General features: G+C 38.7%; 1 protein-coding gene across 2 annotated transcripts in view; it reads left to right on the top strand.

Moving 5' to 3' along the window:
• Nucleotides 1-2667: 2667 nt before the first annotated feature.
• Nucleotides 2668-19499, top strand: part of IMPG1 (interphotoreceptor matrix proteoglycan 1) — a 94893-nt gene continuing 78061 nt past the window's right edge. For both annotated transcript variants that reach the window (XM_019929190.3, XM_019929189.3), the window contains exon 1: nucleotides 2668-2734. In XM_019929190.3, coding sequence (XP_019784749.2) covers nucleotides 2668-2734 — 67 coding nt within the window. The remainder of the gene's footprint in view (nucleotides 2735-19499) is intronic.

The following is a 19499-nucleotide window of genomic DNA, read 5'->3' as shown; positions in this document are numbered from 1 at the left end:
AAAAGAACCAGTTCAAGAATGCTGCCACCCAAATAATATGGATTCTAGAAAGAGAAAATATAGAAATTAAAATATGGAAATCAGATCCCTAAAAGAGGTTTTCAATAACTAAAGGACATGAATACCTAGATTAAAGGTCCTCTAAGTGCCCCACACAATGGATTAAAAGAGACCCACAACCAGAAAGATTATCATGAAATATCAGAACATTGCAGACAAAGAAAAGATTCTAGAAGTTTCAGGAGAGTAAAAGATCCCATGCAAAGAATCAAGAACAGGACTTCGCTGGTGGCACAGTGGTTGAGAGTCTGCCTGCCAATGCAGGGGATGCGGGTTCGTGCCCCGGTCCGGGAGGATCCCATGTGCCGCGGAGCGGCTGGGCCCGTGAGCCATGGACGCTGGGCCTGCGCGATCGGAGCCTGTGCTCCGCAACGGGAGAGGCCACAGCAGTGAGAGGCCCGCGTACCGCAAAAAACAAAAACAAAACAAAAAAAGAATCAAGAACAATTCAGACTTCAGATTTTAGTAGCACAGGAAGCTAGAAGATGATGGATGGATTAATTAATGTCTTCAATATTCTAAGTAGATGTTATTTCCAACCTAGAATTCTGTATCCAGTTGTCTTAGTTCTTTTGGGCTGCTATAACAGAGTAGTATAGACTGAGTGTCTTATAAACAACAGAAATTTATTTCTGACAGTTCTGGAGGCTGGGAAGTTCAAGGTCAAGGGGCAGACATATTCAGTGTCTGATGAGAGCCTGCTTGCTGGTGCACCGAAAGCAGTCTTGCTGCTGTGTCCTCATGTGGCATAAGGAGCAAGAGGGGGTCTCTTTTCTAGGGCACTAATCCCATTCATGAGGGCTTCACCTTCTGACCCAATCATCTCCCAAAGGCCCCACTTCCAAATACCATCACACTGGGGTTAGTTTTCAGCACATGAATTTTGGGAGGACAGAAACATTTCGTCTGTAGCACTGGCCAAACTATCAGTCAAGTATCAGGATAGATGGAAGCCATGTTCAAACATATAAGACCTCAAATTTATCTACTGTGAACTTTCTTTCAATAATCTACCAGAGCACGTGCTCTGCGAAAACAAGAGATTAGGTTAAGAAAGAAGGCAACCTGGGGTTCGGAAAACGAGAGAAGTGAAGGAATCCCCAGGATACTTGTGAAAGGAGATCCCCAGATTACTGCTGTGAACAATAACAAGAAATGGAACACTACAGCCTGCAGGAGGTTAGAAAGCTCTAGGAAACATGGACCATCTGAGGTGATTGACCATATGAGGAGGAAATTTACACATCGGGGGTAACATTTGGGATTAACTGATTGTTTTGTATGTAGGAAACTTAGGGAGACAATGAGATAATTGCAAAAGTCATTAGAGGTTACTGGTTAAGAGCATAGGCTCCTGGGTTCCAAACCTGGTTCTGCCACATATACCTTGGTTTCCTCAAATATAAAACAGAGACAATAGTACTTACCTCATAATGGTATACTGAGGAATATATGGGTAATCTACAGAAATCTCTAGAACAGTGTCTATCACCACATAAGAGTACAATGCATGTTAGTAATTACAGTATTCCACACTCAGCTATATGTAGCATGTATACGGTCACAATAATATAAGATTGAACTTTCGATAAACTGAAAATACAATATACAATAAATACAATAAATACAATAAAATACAATAAAATACAATACAATAAATACAATACAATAAAACTGAGGCAGATGGAAGGATGGGACTAGTACATGTTCACGAGTGTGGGGAGGGTTTGTGTGGGGTAGGGGGAGAAGATATTCTTAATATTCGTCATTTGATAACGCCTGAAAGCGAAAAACAAAAAAATAGTAATAGAAGCATACTGTTTAGAGGTGCAAATGAGGCTACTAGAAGAACTAGCTTAAGGAATTAAAAGTGGTTGCCTTTGAACGGAGGGAGGTATGGTACCATTATCTTTCACAAACCTTGTAGAACTGTTTGACTCTATACACTCTGTGCATGAATAACAAATTTTACAAATGTAAACCAGACTTAAACCCAGAAAGGTCATCTGTGTGTAATGCCAGAAAGAAAGCAATATACAAAGCAGGCCATTTCTATGAGAATGGAGACAGCTTTGCTACCTCTGGAGACAGACATTTCGACTAACCACAGACTTCCAGGGGTGGCAATTAAGTTCTTTCAGTGGATGTTCCTTGCGCATGTCATTTTGGAAAATATTTGACCCTGACTGTCAGCCTTCTTCTGCATTTGGCCGGACTTCCCCTGGTTCTCTGTGTCCCTGTAACAGGTGAATAACTAAGGAAGAAAAGCATTCCTTCTGTCTGTAGACACTTGTTTATAATGGCATTCAGGGTCCCCTAGCTGGGCTGACAAATGCTCCTCCAGAAGGTTAATGAGATAAAGTTTCCTCCAGCTGGTCCTTAAGCAGAGATTACACCTAAGGGGAAGATAAGGAGATTATTCCAGAAGCAGGCACTGCCTCATGTTCTTCATAAATTAGCCCTCATAAAGGTAAACCAAGAAGGTTATCCTCACTCAGCTAATATCAATATTTCACTATTTTTCATATTTCTGTCATTTTATTTTTTTAATGAGACTTGGGACTGTTCTGTGATTGTTACCAGAAACACCAATGCACAAAAGCCAGAATGTATTTGGAAACTAGAAGGGCTGTTTTTGTTCTTTGGATTTTTCTCCAAGTTCAAGGAATCAAAGGTAAGTTATTTAAATATTCGTTTATTTTTTAATTGCTTATATATAAAATCTATTTACAGAGTTGAACATTCAAAATCAAGAAAGTCACCCCTGTATCTCAGAGGGCTCGTATATGGTAGGCCTTGAATGAATATTGATTGATGATTGAATGATTGTCAGAAATGGTTTTCACTTGCTGAATATTTATTTTATATTTGCATAATATATGTGTTTTTATATATATTTTATATTTGCATCTTAAGTGCAATTTATGTTAATAAAATAGGAGAGATGAATGCATCCTATTTACTCTTATAAAACATTGAATACACATTCATAACATTAATGTCAATAAAATTAGTAGGTCCATGAAAAAAATGAAATACTTTGTCAATTCTGATCAAACAAAAAATGTATTCCATACCCTCTAATAGTTAAATCATTAGTTATTTTCCCTTAGAAAATAGCAAGGGTGCTTCATCTTCAGAGTCCATGATGGGGACCAAATCAGAAACTCGGTTGCTTGTAAAGTTGTATGCATAAAAGAACAAGCACTGCAAGTTTTTATAGCAAATCTTCAAGTGAATCTAAAATTAAAGCAAGCCACAAAACAGGCATATTTAAGAAAAACAATGTACTAAAAATAACTTGTTGAAGAAAGCTTCACTTTTTTTTAAGTATAAGGCTGACCATTATAACATAATGTTTTAAGACATTCGAAATCAATAATGTTCAGTTCTTCTTTAAGGATGACGTAGCTTTGGACAATCAACCTTTTAATTGAAGCATTGGTTTTAAAGCACCCATAGAAAAGTAGAACACATTGTTGATTGCATTTGTTAAGTCACAAAAATAACAGACCTGTCAGTTATTTTATATGTAACATTTTAGTGGTTGCATCTGGAGAGAGAAGAAAATTTCTGGAAAAGATTATATGAAAATTCCCTTTATGTTTTGCTACCTATAAATGATAATGGATGGAGAAAAAGTTTACTTACTTGCCTTTCAATTTGTCAATTATATATAAATGTTTACATTTATAAAAACATTTTAATTATAAACAAATGATGGGATTCCAGTATATTCTGAGCTTAATCTGCTGAAGCACACTGATTTGTCAGTTTCCGAAACTTGACCGGTCAAATCAGCTTTGGTTTTGTTTAATTAATTATGTTAACTAATTTAGCTATTTTCTCTATTTTCATATATTATGTATCAGCTATTACAATTACAAATAGCATAATTACATACAGAAATTTAAATGAAAGAAACTCACCAAAAAACTACAATTTGCTATATGCCAATATCTATGAAACAAACTATTATAACTGCATAATAAAAAATCTTTACATGGTTACTTGTTTGGAGCTTTTTATTCCATAAGAACCTCAGATCTGTGAATTTCTGTTAATCTTTAATTAGTGAGGTCCACGGGTAATTAGAGTTTATGTACTTCAGCCAGACTGGTTTCCCATTTGTGACTAATTAACCATTATGAGTGTATTTACATAGAAAATGCTTTTGGAAGAGAGAGGAGTTCAACTCAATACAACTAGCTGTTGAGCATAACAACTGGGTATTTAAAGTCAAGAATTTCTTTTTAAAAAGTTATAGATTATTTGAAAAATCGAAAGATATGGAAAATTACCCATAGTACACCTATCCAAACACAACCTATGCTGACACCTTCATATGTTCCTCAGTCTTTTTTCTATGCTTATTCATTCTTTCCATGATTGCAGTTCTACTGCGCACACAATTTTATATGAGGCTTTTTGCACATCTTTTGCATCAACTGAATGGTCTACATTGCTATCTTGCTTTGACAAGCATCATTTTATTGGCTGCATAATGTTCCTTTCAGTTGATATCATGATTTGCTTTATCTAAATACTCAACGAAAGAGAAAGAATCGTTTCTAATTGTTTTGTTATTATGATATTAAGATATTCATTGCAATGAATATCTTTGCACATAAGCTCTCTCAGTATTTAAGATTCCTAGGATGAATTCACTAAAGTAAAATTATTGGGTCAAAGCAATATAAACAGTTTATGCGTGGTATTTGATTCATATGCCAAATTTCTTCTCAAAAGATTTCTTATGCCGGTAGGTAATTTTTCCCAATTTGATTCCACAAGTGGAGTGTTTGCTATGTACCCAACACAGAATACTAACAGATTCAGAGATATGCCGATATTTCAAAAGGTTTCCTTTAAGCTTTGCAGATTTCAAATGTAGTTTTTCCATTGATAAATAAAAATGAAATGGTTTCGATTTCAAAACATTCATTAAATAAATCATTTAGTGCAACAAAAGACAGTTCAATAGTTTCAAAGAACAATTATTTCATCAAGATACAAGCACCTCTCTTCGGTTTTCATAATGCAGATGCCAGTTATATCCTACGTGTACTGCACTGCCTTATTCGCTTACCTTTCCATTTCCCATAAACAATTTCATCTAATTGCTTGTGACATTCTGAGGTGTGGGAGAAAGAGAAGAGAGAAAAGCCACCCTTAGCAAACCCTAAAATGGAAATGGTGTTTATCAGAGTATGGGCTTTTTGCATTATATTTGGTTATACTAAATGAAACCTTAACTAAGTTATTATTAGCTCACCAAGGTAGGGTAATTTATTTTAGTAACTGTGAAATGTCAGGAAATTTGCATTTGAAGACACTCCAGTTCTTGCTAATTCTTTACTACTGAGATATGTTCTCATTTCATAAAATTACCCAGGAAGTTATTTTTCCTCATTGCGGCTCCATGAACAGAGAACAAAACTTCATTTATATACCTGAGATAGCCGCCCAGTGACAGTCACATTAACTTTGCAGCCCCTATATTTTATCATCTCTGCTACGGTCTCAGAACAGTGTAATTCAAAAGGTTGAAGGCAGATCTTTTTCTTCAATTATACCTGAAAAGACGTCCTTAAAATCAGTCATGTAAATTGAAGACACTTTATGTCCAATTGAACAAACCACGGCAGCACACCTCGCTCAGACCATTTATTAGATTATATGCTTTAAAAAGAAGAGGCGATTGCTGCCTTGTGACCCTTCCAGGCTTATTTTGCTGATCACACTGAAGGACTATTATATGTGTGAGCTAATTAGGCAGCGTTGACAGGACCTATTGCTTTCGTGGCCATTTCCATCAATCATGAGCGAGCCACCACCTTAAATATCAACCAGATTTGCATGCTAATCCCGTACGCAAATTCAGATCCTGTATACCTTCGGTGCCCCAGCCATGTTCACAGATCTTATGCCGTTTTAAAATAATCCATTTGAGGCAAACCAAAAAACCAGTTTGTTTTTCATAATAGTCTCTAGGTTTATATTATATATAATTCAGTAGGTATTTGGAAATGACCATAGGAAAAGTCTGGTTTTCAGCAACCATTGGGTCTGAGTTCCCTGTCTGAGACGGAGAAACAGTCTCCCTGGGATTTTCGCCTCACTAATCAAGAGCACCATGTCAGATGGAACCATTTTAATAAGGGAGGGAGTGTACTTTTTGCTCTGGATCCAAGGCAATCTGCATGCTGAAGCTTATCCTACAGAGAGTTGATACCGTGATAATGAGAATTCATATATGGAAATGCCACTGTCAGATCTGACCTACAGCTTGCATCATTATGATTATTTATTGAGAATGTACTCCCACTGCTGCCCCTCTCTGCTGGCCACAGTGAATGTGGGAAGAATATGAAAGAGCTACAGAACCATGATAAATACTTCTAAGCCTACGGTTGTATTCAGTAGATAAATATTCTCCCATTTACATGCAGCCATTCTTGAGGAAACTGTGTCTTTCTGCGTACCTTTATAAAGGCATCTTCTTTCATTCCAACTTGGGTTTCTCCATCCAGCCACCTTTAGACCCCTCACTCACCATGGCCCACATCTATTTTCATAATTGCTCCCCTAGGAAAAGGATTAAAGGAAACTAAGCCAAAAGCCAAGGAAAGAGAAGAACTTCCAAAGTCTCCCCGATGCCTTCAGAATCAAGTCCAATCATTTCATTTGAGTGTCCTTACAATCCGCCCCTACCTTCCTTTCCAGCCTTACTTGTAGAGCCTACATGAGTCCACGCCATGGCTAGACACATTACTTTCTGCAGATCTCCTTACTTGGGAAATATACACCAAGAGTGTACAAAACATATATGTGGTATTTAGAGAATAATAATAACATGCTCGCTTCCCAGGTTAAATAATAAAACATTAATAGTATCTTAGAAGTCCCCTGTCTGCTCTGCCAGGATCTTGTCCCCTTTACTGTCATGAATCTTGTGTTAATCATGTCATTGCTTAACGTTAGTGTTTCCACCTATAGATGTATATTAATATTTCTTCATTTTGTTTGTGTATTTATATAAGTAATCTCATGCTGTATGTGTTCTCCTATGACTTAGTTCTTTGGTTCAACATTATATTTTTAAGAGTCACCCACACTGTTGCATACATCAGACCCTGAGGCAAGAGCTCACCTGCTACTCTTCATTAGGGAGTGCATTTTCAGGGAAACAGGAGGAGAAGAAAATGAGGGATGAAGCAGTGAAAGAGGGAAAACCAACATAAAGATGCCTCACCAAACTGGCCAGCACTTGGTGTCAAGTGCAACCAATTGCTGATATTAAGGGACCATCTTTAGAGACTACAGGATCTCCAGATTGTCCATGAGGTTGGGAGCCTAGGGGTAAATGGAGAAAAATTCACAAGAGATCTCCTCAAAAGTTCACCTTGGGCTTCCCTGGTAGCGCAGTGGTTGAGAGTCTGCCTGCCAATGCAGGGGACACGGGTTCGTGCCCCGGTCCGGGAAGATCCCACATGCCGCGGAGCGGCTGGGCCCGTGAGCCATGGCCGCTGAGCCTGCGCGTCCGGAGCCTGTTGCTCCGCAACGGGAGAGGCCACAACAGTGAGAGGCCCGCGTACCGCAAAAAAATAAAAATAAAAAAAATAAATAAAAGTTCACCTCAAAGGACATTAACTTCCCTGCACTTCCAGTGCACCCGTCCATGGACCGCGGGTGGGTCTTGGTGCTTCTCACACCTCTGCAGCAACAGAAAATCCTGGGGCAGGAGAAACAGACACCGTGACACAGCAAGAGGCAAGGAACTGTGGGCTTGTGTCTCCCATAATGGGTCAGAGCTTATGAAGAGCTGGTCTGAGAGACAGGTGAGGCTAAGTGGGCCTGAGATGGTGCTTCAGAGGCGCCTGGGACGTACTGCTGCCTGGTATGGATACACCGTGTATTCATTCTTCTGTTGATGGACATTGCATTACATACAACACTGGTACAGTCATTCGCAATTGTCCCCCGGTGCTCTCCAGGAATCTCTCCAGCGTCTAGCTCTCTCTTTCTCTCTCTCTCTTCTGAATAGGAGAGAAATCATTGTGTCACGAGGAATGCATGTTTTCAGTTTTACCAGGTGATACCGAACTGTCTTCCTAAGTGTCTGTGCCATTTGGAGTGAGAATCCCTTTTGTTCCAAATCCTCATGCACACTTGTTATTGCCTGACTTTTTATTTTTTGTCACTCTGCATTGGGGGTGAAATAGTGTCTCAATGTGGTTTTAATTTGCATTTCTCTGATTACTAATGAAGTTAAGTATCTTTTCCTGTATTTTTGGGTCTTGTGTGCTTCTTCTTCTAGAAAATCCTTGAACAAGTATTTTGACCAATTTTTTCATTGAGATATATGTCTTTTCTTACTGATTTGGAGCAGTTCCTTTTAAGTTGCAGACACCAACCCTTTTGCAATTATGTTCAAAAACATTCTGTCAGTTTGTAGGCTTGCCTTCTTACTGTCTTAATGGTATAGCCTTTGATGAACACACATTCTTAATTTCAGTGTTGTTGAATTAGCCTTAGTAACTTCATATTCTCCTATATTGTCTTATAAAAGACGTTTTGTTTTTCATACTTAATTCACAACAATTTATTGTGTGTGTGTGTGTGTGTGTGTGAAGCAGGAAAACAATTTCTTTTTTTTTTAAATACTGATAATCAATTGTTTTAGCGCCACTCAATGAATACTTTCTCCTTTTCTCTCTGCTCTGTGATGCCTCTTCTGCCATGGGCATGGGTTTGTTCATTTTTTTTATCCCTGAGCTAACACCACATTGCTTCAATTATTTCAAATTTATAATAATCTTGAAATCTTGTACCCATGTTTCCCTGGCTTTGTTCTCTTTCTACAGGAGTGTCTAAGCTATTCTTGACTCTCCACTCTTCCCTAATACATTCTAAAATTAGCTCACCACGTTCCACAAAAATCCCATGGAGGTTGAACTGGAATTGTGTTGGATCCATAGATGAATTTGGGGGAAACTGACACCTTTAGAGCATTAAGTCTTTCTACCAAGAACATGGATTAGCTCTCCTTTTATTAGTACCTTACAATTAAGTTGCATAATGACTTTTTAAAGGGCTCCACATCATGGACTTATCCCTAGCCACTTGATATTAATTGTGATCATGTAAATGGCATCCTTATTACATTTTTTTAACATCGTTATTGGAGTATAGTTGCTTTACAATGTTGTGTTAGTTTCTGCTGTATAACAAAGTGAATCCGCTATACATTACATATATCCCCATATCTCCTCCCTCTTGCGTCTCTCTCCCACCCTCCCTATCCCACCCCTCTAAGTGGTCACAAAGCACTGAGCTGATCTCCCCATGCAATGTGGCTGCTTCCCACTAGCTATCTATTTTACATTTGGTAGTGTATATATGTCAATGCTACTCTCTCACTTCGTCTCAGCTTACCGTTCCCCCTCCCTGTGTCCTCAAGTCCAATCTCTACATCTGCGTCTTTATTTCTGTCCTGCCACTAGGTTCATCAGAACCATTTTTTTCTTTTTTCTTAGATTCCATATATATGTGTTAGCATATGGAATTTGTTCTTCTCTTTCTGACTTACTTCACTCTGTATGACAGACTCTAGGTCCATCCACCTCACTACAAATAACTCAATTTTGTTTCTTTTTATGGCTGAGTTATATTCCATTGTATATACGTGCCACATCTTTTTTATCCATTCATTTGTCAATGGACACTTAGGTTGCTTCCATGTCCTGGCTATTGTAAATACAGCTGCAATGAACATTGTGGTACATGACTCTTTTTGAATTATGGTTTTCTCAGGGCTTATGCCCACTAGTGGGATTGCTGGGTCATATGGTAGTTCTATTTTTAGTTTTTTAAGGACCCTCCATACTGTTCTCCGCAGTGGCTGTAGCAATTTTACATTCCCACCAACAGTGTAAGAGGGTTTCCTTTTCTCCACACCCTCTCCAACATTTATTGTTTGTAAATTTTTTGATGATGGCCATTCTGACTGGTGTGAGGTGCTACCTCATTGTAGTTTTTATTTGCATTTCTCTAATGATTAGTGATGTTGAGCATCCTTTCATGTGTTTGTTGGCAGTCTGTATATCTTCTATGGAGAAATGTCTGTTTATGTCTTTGGCCCATTTTTGCACTGGGTTATTTGATTTTTTGATATTGAGCTGCATAAGCTGCTTGTAAATTTTGGAGAATAATCCTTTGTCAGTTGCTTCATTTGCAAATATTTTCTCCCATTCTGAGGGTTGTCTTTTGGTCTTGTTTATGGTTTCCTTTGATGTACAAAAGCTTTTAAGTTTCATTAGGTCCCATTTAGTTATTTTTGTTTTTATTTCCATTTCTCTAGGAGGTGGGTCAAAAAGGATCTTGCTGTGATTTATGTCACAGAGTGTTCTGCCTATGTTTTCCTCTAAGGGTTTTATGGTGTCTGGCCTTACCTTATTACATGTCTATGTAAAAAAGTAATTGGTTTTATATTCCAGAGCTTTGCTGAACAATCTTTATTCTGAAAATTCACTAGCAATTCTTTGGAGTTTTCTCCATTATCATTTGTGAATAAAGAAAATTTGAGTTCTTTCTATTCAGTCTTTGTATCTTTTCTTTCTCTATATTTTCTTACTGCCCTTCCTAGGCCAGCCAGTATGATGTTAAAGAGAAATGCTGGTTGCATGCATCCTTTCCTTGTTACCGATCTTGAAGAGAATTCTTTCATAGTTCACCATTAAGTATGATGTTTGTTTTAGATTTTGTGTTTGTTTTGTTTTTGAAAATTCCCTATATTAGGTTGTGAAAAAAAGTTCCTTGCTATTCCTAAGAGTTTTAATCATGGATAAATATAGAAATGTATTGTGTATTTCTTCTATTTCCATTGAGATTACCAAATGGTTTTTCTCTTTTAATTCATTAATGTGAAAAGTTACCTTAATAAATTTTCAAATATTAAACTAACCCTACATTCCTGAGATAACTCCAACTTGGTCATGACCTTTTTTCACACGCTGCTGGATTCCATTTGCTAATATTTTATTTCAAAATGTTACATTAATATTCATAAGCAAGATTGGACTATGATTTTTTTCACATAGTTTCCTTGTCAGGTTTTGTACGAGTTTGTATGAAAATAAAGTTATTTTTTCCATGAATATTTGATAGAACTCTCTGATGAAGCTAAAGAGTTATGTTTATGAAAGGGTATTTGACTACTGAGTCAATTTTTTAAAGGTGATAATAATTAGGTTTCCTGTCTCTTCTTATATCCATTTTGGTAAGTTGTATATTTCTAGAATTTATCCATTTCATATAAAATTTCAAATTTAGTGACAAAATATTATTCATACCCTCTTGTTAAGTTTTTCATGTCTATAGAAAATATAATGATGTCCCCCTTTTCAATCCTGATAGTAATTAAGTGTATCTTCTCCTTCTTATGATTTTTGTTTCTGTTATTAGTATTTTCAAAGGAAAAGTTTTTGGCTTTTATATGTCTTTTTCTTCTCTTTTATGTTATCTTCTCTTTTATATCTTATTAATCTCTACTCATCTTCTTTTCTTGTATTTTCTTTTATTTTTTTTCTTTTGTTAACCTCTTGAGATAGATGCTTAGCTCATTAATAATTAGCTTTTTTCTTTTTCTAAAATAGGCATTTTAATGAGATAAATTTACCTTTCAAGTACTGATTTAGCTATATCCCACAAGTTTTACTATGTAAAAGTTTATCATTTGATAAAGATATTTCTAATAACCAGCATGATTTCTTCACTGACTTATGGGTTATTTATAAGTTTTTTTTTTTCGATTTCCAAACATATAGGGAATTTTCCAGTTGTTTTTTTAAAACAGATTTTTAGCTTACTTCTTTGCTGGTCTGAGAACATAATGTACATGCATTATAGTCCAATATACAGTCAATATTTGTATGTTCTCCCTGTGCTTGAAAATAAAGTATATTTTATATATAATATAAATATATACTATATTATATTTTTGTTTTATAATGTTCTATATATGTTCATTAAGTCAATTTTAGTTATGTTTTCAATCCTCTGTATCTTTATCGATTTTTTCTGCTTGTTCTATCAGTTACCAAGAAAGATCTCTTAAAATCCACCTGCTATTATTGTTGATTTTATTTTCTTTATTGTTCTGTCAAAGTTTGCTTTATATATTTTAAGGTAATATTATTAAGTACATAAAATTATAACTTGTTACATCTTTCTGATGACTTTTAAATTTTTACCATTATGATGTGACTATCATCGTCTCTGTAATACTTTCAGCCAAATAAGGAAATTTGTCCACTGATGTGGTGGAACTGGCCCATACTGACTTACAGGAGGCAGTTGCTCACATCTCTTGCCAATTCTATGTTCAGTAATAGCACATCGGTGGCTTGAAATCAGCCATGGGAGAGTTATAACACAGAAAAATTGGCAAATGTTGCAAATCAGGCCTTCTCATCCAACCCTAAGAGCTGGTTATGGAACATTTAACAGAAGACCTCTGACCTCATTAGATATTAATATAGCTATACCAACTTTCCTTTGATTAGTGTTTGCATAATATAACTTTTTTCCATCCTTTTTTTTTTTTTTTTTTTTTTTTTTTTTTTTTTTTTTGCGGTACGCGGGCCTCTCACTGCTGTGGCCTCTCCCGCTGCGGAGCACAGGCTCCGGATGCGCGCAGGCCCAGCGGCCATGGCTCACGGGCCCAGCCGCTCCGCGGCACTTGGGACCTTCCCACACCGCGGCACGAACCCGCGTCCCACTGCATCGGCAGGCGGACTTTCAACCACTGCGCCACCAGGGAAGCCCTTTTCCATCCTTTTAATTTCAACTTCCCTATGTCTTTTCATTAAATGTGTCTGTTAAAACAGCATATAGTAGAATTTTTTAAATGTAGTCTGACAATCTTTCTCTTTTAACAAAAACATTTTGCCCACTTATATTTAATGTGTCCCAAATATTGCATGGGACACACTTATACTAAAAATTTACATAGTTGTTTATTGGAAATTCAAGTTTGACTGGGTGTCCTATATTTTATTCGCTAAATCAGGCAATCCTATTCCTATCTTATTCCTAGCCCTAAACCTCAAAGTATAACGGTACCACATCATAATAAGAGCTAACAATGTGCCAGGCCTTCTGCAAAATCGTGACCCCTATTTTCTCATTTAATCTTCAAAACAAAACAGAACTATATAACACGCAAACATGAACCCATATCTATGGTGTTGGAATTATTGTTATACCCTTTGTAGGTTAGAAAGTTGAAGCACATCGAGATTATTTGCCCAAGTTCAGGAAGTGGCTCAGGAAGGCAGAGCCGTCTTACTGTAACTTCAGCCCCACAGGTACTCAAGATGAAGTTCATCTTTCTTCTCTGCAAGAACTGTGATAGTTTCTCGTGCATAAGAAAGGCAGAGATGTATAGCTGTTTAACCTGTTTAACCTGTTTAATCTGTTCCAATTCTGCTCTCCTTGAGCAGCTATAATATCATTCTTTTGTGGCAATATATGCAAGAACGCTGTACATGCAATTCTCTTTACTCAGAATTCCCAATACACTCCAAGACCAGGTTTACATGAGAGCACTAAAACTTAAGAGTAGCTGTTTCATAGTGTGTAATATTAGAATCGTCAGCAACAAAGAGGTTCAGAAAATAAAGATGCTGGGCTAAATTAGCTGATTCTGATATGAGTACTTCAGACATGGTTAGAATCTAATGAGATAAATATGCCCCCAATATGTAGCACCCCTAGAAATCAAAGGGAGAAAGACACCAGCACAGCTGGAACCGGAGGAAAGTGGTTAATGTGTCCCATAAGCAAATCTATCTTCCTGCCCCCTGCTACTTCCTCAGTGTCCTCCCAGCTTCTGAAGTTAGCTTCCTTCTAATTTGGGGGATTTTTTTACAGGCTCTTGGTAGGTCTTTGTGATTTCCTGCTACTTATCTTCCCCACCCACTTCCAAGCAGATGGTGGACAGACTCTTGTTCAAGCGAAACCCTTTGGTTTCCGTATCATTCAAACTATCTGTCAAGCCAGGCTAGAAAAATGCTCTGAAAACTATCACATCCCATACATTTGTGAGATACAACGCATCATCCGCAGATCTCAGATTAACTTATAAAATTCCATTCTGATTCTCTTATTCGTAACCTGTGTATTTATTTAAACTCCACATTCTGAAACCAATGGAGATGGTGCCCCCCAAATTTACATGATGGGTTAAAAACTGGGAAGCAGAAAAAGGTTAGTAGAAGTTAAGTTAATGTAAGGAAGAGATGATTAAAAGTGGCTTAACAGGGTTGGTCCTACACAGATACGGAGAAGGTATCTGCCTACCCAGGGTGATTTGAGGGGTACTAAAACATCCAGCTGCTGGGGAAAACACTGTTTCTCTCTGTCAACTCCTGAAAATAAGCCTTAGCTAGGCTAGCCAGCAACTTCAACATAATTGTTCTCACCTCAGTTTCACATGCCTGTTTACTTCAACCTGACCTCAGCACTAAACCAACTCCACTCACCGTTTTCCAAAGAAATATACTTTACAGTTAGTCACAGCTTATAGAAATATCCTACTCTTCTAACTTTCAAGACTGGCTTGTTTGGGGGAGAAAGGATTTTGCTGAGTTTGCTTATGTATTCATGTGAAAATCATTTACAATCCTTCACATTTTAAACTTCGCTGCTAAAATGCTCAAGTAAATTTAGCACCGCATGAAGAAGCTAAGTGTTGATACTGTGGTTTCTCACAACCTCTGACACACGAATGCAGACCTTGAGGGCACTTGGGAGTCGAGGGCATCCCATGGTCCTGAATTGCAGCAGGAACAGTGCCTCTGGAACCGGCAGGTGGCTGTGAACGGGCCTTGGCCAAGAGGCTCTTTGTGAAGGATTCCTCGCCTTAGGTGAAGGCAGGCTATGAGCCCTTCAAGCTACCCCAGGACAAGTGCCTCAGTTGTGTTGCTCTCCTTTCTGAGGACACAGAAGGCCGGTCTTTTTGGAGTATGCTCCTACCCCTACTCAACATCCTCCTCTGTCTCCCCACGAAAAGGGTGGGGAGTGAGCACCCATTTTTGTTCTGGGTCCAAGACCCTGCCCTGCTGGACCCCTGCCTGTCAACTCCCTGACACCTACCAGATATGAAGAGCTCAGGACCCCACTTGCTCACAGGTCATCCCCCCGGGGCACAAAAGAGACCACCCCCTTTCTCTTTCCTTTATTGGAAATCTATAATTAACATTTTTATAGATCTTTTTAGATTTTTCCATGTATATGAACAGATAATTATTTTATAAAAATTGGATCAACAAAATATATTTTCATGCCATTATCTTTCATGCTTGTCCAGAATTCTAATGAACTCTTTTTTTTAACTTGGTAGGTATTTTTTGTTGTTGTTGTTTATTTATTTTTCATTGAAGTATAGTTGATTTACAATGTTGTGTTAATTTCTGCTGTACAGCAAAGTGATTCAGTTACACGTATATATACATACTTTTTCATATTCTTTTCCATTATGGTTTATCCCAGGATATTGAACATAGTTCCCTGTGCTCTACAGGAGGACCCTATTGTTCCCCTTTCTCTTTTCTACTTCTCCCTTCAACTTCCATTCGGTCCCTGCCCTCTCACCATGACGCATACGCCCTCAGCAAAATTTCTCGGCATCTCACCTATAGATTTAGTTCTTCCTCTTTTTTTTAGTGCAGTGAGATGGACTTACCAATACATATGTATCCGTGCAAATACATAATAGAATAGAAGATAGCAAGCTTTACTTCTTACAACGGTTTTCCAGGGTCCTAACCCTTTCCTTCTGACGTAGAAATACAATGGCCAAACCTATTTTTGCAATGTGAAGAAAAACATTGCAACCGCTCTAATGCTTTGAGAGAAAGGGGCACTGATTTTCACCCTCAGCAGGGGGTAGTGGTGTGGAGACAAGGAAGGCTGCCGTGGCACCCAAGTTTCCAAAGCTTCAGGGAGGGCAACGGTGTGGCATCCACCTCGCATCACCGATAATCAGTCTGTAGGCTGGCTATTGTGAGATTGCATTGGCTTCGTATCTCATTACAGAAAATCACTGAAAGTTTCCCTAATTTCTATGGTCCTCTTTTCCACCATTTACTCGCTTGCAGCAGGCTTGTCAGGATGGGATTTCACTGGGAGCTACATGTAGGAAGATAGAGGAGAAAGCAAGACGTAGGAGCTCTTGTCATCTCCACTTGATCATGCAGGAGACAGTGTGCTTAAAATCCATGCAATTTTCTGGAAGAGCGTTAAGCAAGTGTTCAGTACAACTGCATAATTTTTGAGGTGTGTTCAGGTATGTTAAGCACAATGTACATTTAGTTCCCTTGCTCTTTGGAAGAAAAAAATTTCAGGTGGGTAATTGAGCATTTCCGCTAACGGCGGGCCCGGGACTGGGATGTTTTGCAAAGCTGAGCGTTTGCAAAAAGGCCAGAACTGCTTACTCTTTTTTGGTAAGGTCTGGAAAGCATATATAAGATGAAATTTTTATTTTTTAAGCCTTCCAGGTATTGATTTGGTCCTGGAGTGTTACCCACTTTCTCTCTGTGGAGTTCTGTTCTTCAAATGGAGATTTTTATTCTGGAGGGATTCCAGTAGCTTTTGTCTCCACTCCTGTTAATTCATTCATTAGGACATCGCAGCCTTTTTCCCTTAGGAAAACATAATGGGTTCACTAAGTGCTCTTACCAGTGGCTGTCACTCTCATCACAATGGTGCCGCGGACGCCCCATTCTCCTTTTTCTGTTGTCTGTTACTGTCACTATATGTGTACAGTAATCCTAGGTTGTAAGCCTGCAGGGTTAGATGGCGAGAAAACATTCCTCTAGAGGAGAGAGTCTGGTGAGAATTGGTCCAAACAGGCTGGTGAGGATCCCTTTGAATACATAACCAAGAAAGAGGCTGCCTGGTGGGCACGGTTGAGCCCTGAAATGGAAACTTTGTAAGCAATCTATGATTGGAGGCCAACTTTGGTACAGGAAGGAAAAAAAGAAACTCTTCAGTGATGTAATAGGGAGGTAATAGGGAAGTTTCCAGGTTGCCTGTCAACATTAAGCCCTACCAGCCTAGAGCCTAGAGTGGAAAAGATACTTTTGACTGAAGGGCTGACCTTCACGTGAACTAGTGGACATGTTTAGGCAATGCTTAGACCATCTAATTTTAACACAATAAATGAAGGGGACAAAGCCCAGTATTTCAGAGCTGCCTCTCCACCCCAGCGAGATCTGACTTTTTCTTAGGATAATGTAATGTTTGAATTCAGTGTTTGAATCAAATGGTTGTTCATTAATTTCCCTTTCTGTACATTTGGACATTTCCAAACTTGTCACAGCTACCCTGGGTGGCAGGAGCCGGGTCAGCTCCAGGATTGAGCAGTTAAAGAAATTTAATTTAAATCCCAGTTTAAACCTTCGGTGTTGACCACCTTCCTCAGTCTGCTGGACGTTGCCTGCCTGTGGACCTGCAGTCCTCTTCCCGCCACCTAAATACTGGTATTTCCCATCTGCCAGGACTTTCAGGAGAACCTCCCAGCTCAATGGGAGTCCATCCCACCATGCTACGTCTCAGCCCTTCCTCAAATGGTCTGTTTTGCTGCAAAATCACAACCTTCACCACCACCCTCATCAACAAATGTCAGTCCTGAACACGCACAATCCCAAAGTCAAAGAACTGATTATTGGGGTTCCGTTTTCCAACCTTCAGCTCTCATTATATTATGTGTTCGATAGCGACACCTTCTGGTGAAGTGTCACAATAGCATGTTGAATACACCGGGCTCTACGAGCACACTGCAAACATCAAAATAAAAAATAAAAATAAATAAATGAAAAGAAGAAAGGAAAAAAGAGGAGGGAATGAAGAGAGGAAATGTTGATAGCTTTGCATGTGGTGTCAGGGGAATCCTCCCTCACTCATATAGGACCTTGCTTTGTTTCAGGAAAGGAAGTAAAAACAGATCTTTCAAAGAGTTTTGCTCTAAGTGCAAATAGAAAAATGGGTCAGTGGCTGGAGGTAAAGTGATATCAAAAAAGAATCTTTTACGTAGAAGGAGAAACTAATAGAATGTTTGCAGGCTGATAGGAACGATCCAGTAGAAAGAGAGACAAATGATTCAGTAGGTGAATGAAAGGAGGGTTTCTGTATGAACGTCCTTGCAAGGTGAAAAGGCTGGGATCCAGTGCATAAGTAAAGGAACTGGGCTTAGACAGGAGCACGGACCAGTCATCAAATAGTCACAGGAGGGAAAGCAGAGTATTTGAGCACAGATGCAGCCAGTGAGTGGATGCAGTGCTGGGAATCCGAAAAGTTATCTTCTGGTTCCCCCTGCTCTCAATAAAACATGAAGCAAGGTCATCAGCTGAGAGTGAGAATTGGTAGGAAGTGCGGGAAACCTGAGAAAAGTTGCGTGTAGTTCTCCGAGAGAGAGAGAGAAATTCAATGGACCAGAGAAATGTAGTGTGAGATTGTTGAAGGATCATAAATTTAAAGTGAGTCCTAATGGTTGATTTTCTCCAGCCATGTTCAGCTACTAGGGTGCCCGTGAGGAGAAGGCAAAGAGTGGTATTTAACCCTGGTTATGGTTTTGCCTGTCAGGTACAATAATGGGGGCAAGAGAGTGGAGGACTCGTCCTCCTAAAGAACCAGGCAATATTAATACTCTTTCCTATTGATACCTATGTTTGTAACTGGCTCCATTTAGTATTTTTTCATTGGTTTACTCTTGGATAAATTGAAAGATCCTGGGGAAGCTGATTTTACTAAATTATACTTTGTGTATAAACTGTCTCCTTTCTGTTCTTTTGGTTTCCATTCACAAAGGGATTTGAGAGCCTTCTTTAACAAAATGGGAACCTAAATCTCTGTAAGCCACACGCTGGCGGTCTCCAGGGGCCAGAGTGAGGGGTCCCAGCTGTTCATCAGTAATTCCTTTCTTAAACGGTAGAACGGCTGAAAGGAAAGAGATGGAGTGGGAGAGGCAGAGTGGAGATCTGACCACACTGTTAACATGCTCTGTCACCTCTAGGCCTCGGTACCTGACTGAGTGGCAAACAGAAAAATGGTATCTGTTTCGTCTATACACTAGAGCTTTTCTGAGAGTGATATGAAATAATACCGATGGAAAAAAATTCAAAATAAAATAGTACTCAGTGAATGTAAGTTATTTTTCTGAGAGGTCTACAAAGCTAAAAACGAAATCCAGACCTAACCCTACCAGACACCTCAGTGCCAGTAGGATGAATGGCTCCGGGAGTTTAATCCTCTGCCAACACCCTCTCTTTGACCTCTCCTCCATCCCTTCTCTCATCATCTTGCATAAAATATCAAGCTTGCTCTGTAAATGAAACTCTAAGGCCCCAAATCACTTTCAACCAGATTGCCACCCC

The sequence above is a fragment of the Tursiops truncatus genome, chromosome 12, assembly GCF_011762595.2.
Source record: "Tursiops truncatus isolate mTurTru1 chromosome 12, mTurTru1.mat.Y, whole genome shotgun sequence".
Lineage (NCBI taxonomy): Eukaryota > Metazoa > Chordata > Mammalia > Artiodactyla > Delphinidae > Tursiops > Tursiops truncatus.
This window is presented reverse-complemented; position numbering and strand designations above follow the sequence as displayed.